This window comes from Stegodyphus dumicola, chromosome 3 (assembly GCF_044657685.1).
Source record: "Stegodyphus dumicola isolate Sdum_Otavi_A_Nest chromosome 3, ASM4465768v1".
In the NCBI taxonomy this organism is placed as follows: domain Eukaryota; kingdom Metazoa; phylum Arthropoda; class Arachnida; order Araneae; family Eresidae; genus Stegodyphus; species Stegodyphus dumicola.
The window spans coordinates 45,865,452-45,873,172 of NC_140770.1; the positions used below are offsets into that span (position 1 = coordinate 45,865,452).

Below are 7,721 nucleotides of genomic sequence, written 5' to 3' on the forward strand. Positions count from 1 at the left end.
ATATTTGAATGTTTTTGATTTCAGTTTTGCATTATTTTCATTACCATTAAAAACAAACGTAAGTAAGGCAGGAAAAATCTATAAATGGAGCTAATTAATTTATAATGTGATATAAATCTTCTTCAAAGATTTAAGGTACAGGTAAAGTTTAGATATCTTTGCAACCATAAACTGTAACTAAATTCAGACTGGCAGGTTCAGGTTGAAGTGCAGTGGATACCCATTGGTTAACTATTGGCAATCTGAGTATCTTCCAACTGCCACTATCTATCTTTATTTTGAATGTTTTTTTTTTTTTTTTTTTTTTTGAAGAATTTTGACATATTTACAATTTTACATATATTTACAATATAACTGTGACAGATGGTGTCATTCGTACTTATGCTGTAATACACAATGGCAAATACATAACAATGCTTTTACATAGATATAAATAACATGGTTCTATACATGTATTCAGAGAGCAATTTGTACAGTTATATCCAAAGAGTACATATTGAGTACCTGCTGACAGCATTTTGTACATGAACATGCAAAGAGTACTTAACAAGAGAACATTTTGTATGTAAATTATTTAATTTTTTTTTATTTTGGGGGGGAGGAGGAGGATGCAAATACTTGTTGTATGATCCTCTTGCCTTTTGCTAGCCCATACTTTCGTCGATTTTGTTCTTCAGACTTTTTGTCAAATAGGTCCTTTTATCAATTCTAATTTTAAGTGTTTGCAAATTCGAGTGTATTCATTATTTGCTTAGCTTCTGCTGCAGAGTTCTTCTCCTCTACATAGCAAGGAACAGATAGACTGGCAGTAAATTATCGCTAAGTCTAAAACAACTAGGACTTGAAAAGGGTGTAAAAGATCCTTTATTGTAAACTAAGAAGAATAAAAGGCACAAGAAGAAGAGAAGAAATAGAAATATAAGAAGAAATAGAAGACAACTTAAAGTACACTGCGGCGGGAAAAAAAGGGGAGACAGTTCTATATCTCCCGTTCTACTGGACCGATTGACGAAATTAAACTTGCGTCCATTTTACGACTCAAAATACGCCAAATTGCTAAGTTTTGTAAAAATCGCACGAGTAGTTTTTTTAAAAATTAGCTCTAAAAATTTTAGCTCCTCAATGTTAATTAAGTTTGGTATCTATTTATTAATATCTCTTTTCTTATTAAACTTGTTTGATTCTTGCTTTCACATTTAGGTCCATTTCAAATAAAATTCGTTCATTTTTTATGTTTTTTCTTTTTAATTTGCATTTTGAAATAATTTTTATATATTTTTCGAAAAAATTTTTGAATTATAATCTATACCGTCATCTTAAAGTAGATGTATTTCTAAGCATACCTGCAAAAAATTAGAGTTTTTTTTATTCAAAATTTCTCAAGATATACGCAAATTTATATATTGACGCATTTTGAAATTTGGCATATTTGTTGAAAGCGATAACAAGATCAAATGTGGTTTAGGCACTTTGTTAAAATTGTTTGAAAGGAAGAACGATGTGACTTTTTTCCGCTCATACATAATGTAAAAAGGTAGAAACGAAGTGCCTTTTTCCAGTACCTCCTATATACGAAGCCAAGCCTCTAGGGTTGCTTGAACGGTCTGACGTCATCTAAGTCGTCATTCCTACCATCTTCCTCGTGGCAAAGAATGAAAGAATATACTTCGGTGTCGTAGCGTAGTGAACTGACTGTTGTTTGAAAGTGTAGTGTGCTCTAATAGAACATTTTTCATTTAAATTACTTTATTTATTTTTTATTATGCCATATAAATGCTGTGTTGCAACATGCAAAGGAAATTATAAGAATGGCCCGAAGGTGGCTGTATTTAGTTTTCCTACGGAAGAACAACTGAGAAAACAATGGATTTGGAACTGCAAACGAAAAGATGGATTCAAGCCTACGAAACATTCAAAGGTAAGCATGCATTTCATTTTTAAATTAGAAAATTCCTGAAAGATTAATGTCATTGAAAGAAACATGACTTGAAAATGCGAAAACAAAAAATTCTCAATGCAAGGGAAATAATTTACTAAAGTTCCATTGCATTCAACCATAGAAAATAAAACGAAGTTTTAATTACTTTCTATACAAGCATAGTTATATATTTATTTACTAGGCAGAAATTTCTCTTATCCCATTATGAATGAGTATTATTAATGAATTCTTTCAGTAATTTATATTTTCGGCGTCGGGATCTTTATAACACGCACATTGATTTGGGATTGATTAATCTTTCAGGACTTTATGTTATACAGAGCTTATACTGAATTTTAAAGTGATTATAAAATGGACCCTTTTCTCAATAACTAGTCAATAGAAAATCCACCAACCTTATAAAGTTCATATTATAACTTTAAGTAGCTAAATATAAAATGCTTCAAGTCGTAATTTTAAAGCCGTTAATTTAAAGTTGTTTTAGATTAAGTATTTAACTGTTTGGGTATACTATTTCTTTTGATTTAGATAAGTCTCGTTCCACCTATTTTATTTTTATTTTTTTTTTTTTTCTTTTTAAAACTGAATGTATGCAATGCCCCTTTATTATATGCTAGGAGCATTTGAGAATGCATTTTGCTCGTAACTCATGTGAACAGGAAATTAATGCTAATTATGCAATGTTCTAAACTTTATTAATTCTAAAATCCTTAAAAAAATTATGAAATATATGTAAAAGAAAACAATCGTATAAATGGACTAGTTTTGACAGTAATTATTTTAATTTCTGGAATAAGTTACAAGGTGTTTAAATTAAACTGTCTTGTTCAAATAATATTGCCTAAGATTGTAAGCTTACTAGTTTTCATTACATGTTAGCATAAATCCTAATTAGCCTATTAAATTGTTTCATGCACACACACATCTATAAAAGTACGAGTTTCTTATGCCAATAACACCTACCTTGTTACAGTGGTTCACTTGCTACTGGCAGTAAGTTCTTGTGGGCTTGAAATTTACATTAATTTCTTATCTAAAAACACTTATATAAGGGGTTTTGTTTATTTATACTTGTTGCAGTGGAATATGAAAACGTTTCATTGTATTAATAAGTTATATAACTTTTAAAATTTTTGAAAAAAAGTTAAGAAAATTATATGGAAAATAAGCAATCTAGTGAGCCTTCCACAGTAATATAATGTCAAACGCGATTGATGAATGTGAATATTTCACTCCAAAATTACATAAGAATAGCCTAAAATATTTAATTACTGCAAATAAACTGTTAAATATACAAATTCTTGTTTTTTTCTTTGTGTATCATATTTTAGCACTTATACATGTTTTCAATAATTCAAGAAAAATGAATTTTTTTAATGACTAATGATGTTTTATGCTCTTAAATATAAACATTCATAGGCACACAAGTAAATTTGTACTTCAGGTTGTGAACATATCATTTGTAAAAATGTTTAGAAAAAGAGCCAGTAACTTTATATTTGAATGGTACGAATGAATGTGGTTAATCTTATTCTTATCCATCAACTGATGGTTAATCTTATTCTTTTTATAACTGTATTATCACCATTTTGAATGTAATTCCATAACCAAGTGTTGTTTTCAAATAACTGAAGAAAGAAATATTTAGGATGTAGCAATTATATATACATGAGCAATTGTATGTTACCTGAGGATGTATCAATTAAATATTACTTATGTTACATGCATTTGACATATGACAACAAACATGTGCTAATTATTTGCACTTTTCAAAACTTTGACAGCATCCATGGCTCTTTTTAGCCCAAAAGAGTTAATAGTTTTGTTTTAAGATTTTGCATTATTCACTCTAAATGGCTGCATCACTTTTTTGCGTTGTGCACTTTAAATGGCTATATCTCTTCAAATTGTTACCATCCAAACATTATCGCCCTGTATTATTTTTAAAGAAATTAAATGATGAACGTTTTCCACAACGGTAACCCTTCCCTTAAGCAGATAGCTCTTGAGTGCTTTGCCATGATTAAATAAAAATACAATAAAACCCTTATTAGACTGTGCATGTATTTAAAGGATGGCGAATGCTTACGATTTTATAATTGTTTAACCTTTTGATACATGTTTATTTATTTGTTCTTTTTCATATTAAAAGGTGTGTGAACTTCACTTCAAGCAAGAGGATGTTCTGAGGCAAACTGAATTCTTTGATGAGAAAACTGGAAAGAAGATCATTATACCATTGTCATATCCTCGTTTAAAGAATGGTGCAATTCCAAGTCTGTTTCCTGATGGTCCGAGTCATCTTAGTTCCAGTGTTTCATCAAGGGAATCACCAGAGCATAAAAGACTCAAAAGAGAACAAGATGCACTCGAAAAAGCCTTAGCCTGTAGCTTAGCTGAAAAGGAAGAGTATGAACGAAAACAAATGTTTTATAATTTAGATGAACTAAAAATTTGTTTTAATACTGTGAACTTACCAGATAACTGGATAGTTATACACAGGCCTATACATACTATGATTCTTAATATTTCTAATGACAATCATCCAAGAATTCTAAAATCATTATTGATTGATTGTAATTTGAATATATCTGTAGCAATTAGAAATATACCTATTAAATCACTGAAGCAATATGTAATCCCATCAAAAATTAACAACCTTAAAGATCTTTTAAGTATTTTAGAGAAATTAGACCTATTTGCCTCAAATGATTCATCTGAAGACAGTATTCAAAATTATTTACAAATTGTAAATGAATTAATGACAATTTTAAAAGAGAAAATTCCACATAAAAACAATGAAATAAATTTTCTCGTTGAGCAACTATCAAACTTGAATTCAGAAAAACAACAATATAGGTATTCTGCAGACTTTCTAATATTTTCCACTTTACTTCACACAATTTCACCACATGCATATAATTTTATTCGAAATTCAGAAAATATTATTATGCCTCATCCACGGACCATTCAGAAAATTTTTTCAGATTTTAATATATATCCAATAAATGAACAATACAACTAAAAGTTCCTAAGCTACATAAAATTTAAATTTCAAGAACTATCAGAAAAAGATCTGCTTGTTATTTTAATGATTGATGAAATTCATCTAAATCAAGCATTTGATTATAAAGGTGGTAATTTGTGTGGAATGGCATATAATTGCAAAAATGCTGCATCTAGTGCATATGTTTTCATGATTCGCAGCCTATTATCTGTTTATAAGGATGTTGTACATATTTTGCCGGTGAAAACACTTAGTGCGGATAATTTGTATATTTATATTAAAAAAAATTGTTGTGGGATTAGAAAATATTGGGTTTAAAATTATTGCTATTGTCACTGACAATAATTCGATTAATAAAAAGGCTATGTCTCTGTTTTCCGAACCACCTAAAGTTAGTATTGTTTATCAAAACCCTGTTGACAAATCTAGGCCAATGTTTTTTATTATTGATACAGTGCATATTTTAAAATGCATTAGAAATAACTGGATAAATCAAAAAAATAATAATCAGTATGTTTTTCCCAAGTTTTGATGATGCTTCACATATTGAAACTGCATCTTTTTCTTGTATTAAAAAATTACATGAATCTGAAACTGGTAAGTTATTAAAGTATGCTTATGGTCTGACAATAAAAGCTCTATATCCAACTAACTTAGAAAAACATAGTGTAAAGCTTGCATTGCAGATTTTTAATGATAATGTTGTTGAAGCATTATTTTCTTTTGGGCAGCAGAAAGAAATAATAAATTTCCAAGAAACTGGAAACTTTATTAAAATAATAAACACATGGTGGTCAATTGTAAATGTGAAATCTATTTTTAAAGGGGTTCATAAAAATAATGTATTTGAAACACCTTTCACTGTGGCAGAAAATGATGAAAAATATGTTTTTATGAATAACTTTTTGAATTGGCTAGATAGTTGGAAAAATTTGAATTTAACCTCTGGTTGCCTAACCAAAGAAACTCACTTTGCAGTATACCATACAACGTATGCTTTAATTGAGATATCAAGGTATTGTATAAATGAGTTGGGTTTTAAATACCTTTTACTTGGAAAAATACAAACAGATATGTTAGAGGCTAGATTTGGTAAGTACAGGCAACTGGCTGGAGCTCACCATAATATTTCTATCAGACAGGTTTATGAAATAGAGGGTAAATTAAGACTTCAGAGTACATTACCAACCCTAATAAATTCTTCAAAATTTGGAAATATTCCTCTTCATATATCTGATTTTAAAGACACTGAAGAACAAACTTTTGATGACACTGATGTACAAACATTCATAGATGAAATAACAGTTGAAGATAGTGATATACACGACATAAAATTGGATGTACCTATTTTGACTTATATAGCTGGATATTGCTGTTATAGTATGCTAAAAAAGTTAAAATGTGATGTATGTAAATCCAATATTACTATTGATAAGGAGTTAGCTTTAGAAAACGATGAAAATATTCATTCATGGATTAAGGTTTTTGATAGAGGTCTTATGTATCCTCATCCTGATATTTTACATGCTGTTATATACAATTTTATTGTTGTTAAGAAACTTATTTCAGATGAATATGAGCAAAAATTTTTATTTTCGGCAAATCCACGAGTTACAGTGTGTAAAATTACTCTAAATTTACTTCATGAAAATTTTTTTTTAGAGTTGAATGACTGTCCTAAACTTCATGACCCTCAAATTATTTTGAAAAACATCATACAAGCATCAATGAATATTTTTCTAAATAATTACTGCAAAAAGTTGAATGATAATCTTTTAAGTAACAATTTAAATAAGCAACGGAAATTGAAAACATTAATTGTATTGTGTATTTATTTATGGCAAAGCACACTAGGGCTATCTGCCTAAGAGGAGGGATGCCTTTCGTGGAGGACTTTCTAAGGGAAACTGGCTCGTATACACGTTACACATGGGGAAAACCATGAAAACGCCCATGCAGCCAGCCCGTTCGCGGGATTCGAACCTCGGACCGAACTACCAGTGTTCAGCGACTTTACCGCTCGGCCGCTGGTGGGCCTAGAAAACATTAAAAAAATAATTTATGCATACAGCAGAAATGACATATACTATGTTTATAAGTTAGTAAACTTTATAAAATAAGATAGTGACACTAATCTATTGTTTCTTATTATCTTCAGACTTAATTTGTAATTCATTTTATCTAAATGAATATTTTTTGCAGAATGTAGATAGTATGTTAAATAAAAAAATAGTGCTTTTTCTATTTATGTGTGAAATCTTTACCAACTCTTTCAAAATGCATGCACACACACACACACACACACAAAAAAAAAAAAAAAAGCATTTGTAATAGATAACTAATTATGACAGTAAAGTGCTAAAGTTAAGTCTCTTATATAATATCATTTTGTGCAAAATAGGTGTATTTATTGTAAACTAGAGAAATATTGATTTTTGAAGATAAAATACTTTGCCAATTAATATTACTATTGTTTAGATTTTGAAATCAGTATCTTGCAATTTTTTAATATTATTTTAATTGAAGCAGACATGTTTATTACATTAATTTTACACTGTAAGAAGAAAATAAATACAATTTGTTTTTACCTACAATTCCATATGAGTCATTTTTATAGATATTCATGCATTTTTATGGAGGAAATTCACTGTATTCTTATACAATATTTTCATTGTAATACATGCTAAATTCTGTCAAAACTAAAATTAAATACTTTGGAATTAAAATTTCTAATGATGTGGTTGTACATATACAGGGGAAAACTTATCAAAAATA

At 29.1% G+C, this 7,721-nt stretch overlaps 1 protein-coding gene across 2 annotated transcripts; it reads left to right on the top strand.

The window, feature by feature from the left end:
- Positions 1-1,630: 1,630 nt before the first annotated feature.
- LOC146997977 (uncharacterized) lies at positions 1,631-6,829 on the top strand. 2 transcript variants are annotated; one of them, XM_085812831.1, is made up of 2 exons: positions 1,631-1,918; positions 4,092-6,688. In XM_085812831.1, exons 1-2 carry the CDS (start codon positions 1,763-1,765, stop codon positions 4,962-4,964), a joined length of 1,029 nt encoding a protein of 342 aa, XP_085668957.1. In that variant the 5' UTR covers positions 1,631-1,762; the 3' UTR covers positions 4,965-6,688. The 2 variants fall into 2 exon arrangements, with proteins under 2 accessions (XP_085668957.1, XP_085668956.1); XM_085812830.1 differs by having other exon boundaries at positions 1,664-1,918; positions 4,092-6,829.
- The last annotated feature ends 892 nt before the right edge of the window (positions 6,830-7,721 follow it).

What these genes read in the sequence shown, in the direction of transcription:
- LOC146997977 (XM_085812830.1), top strand. Translation starts at nt 5,459, where the DNA reads ATGTTTTTCCCAAGTTTTGATGATGCTTCACATATTGAAACTGCATCT.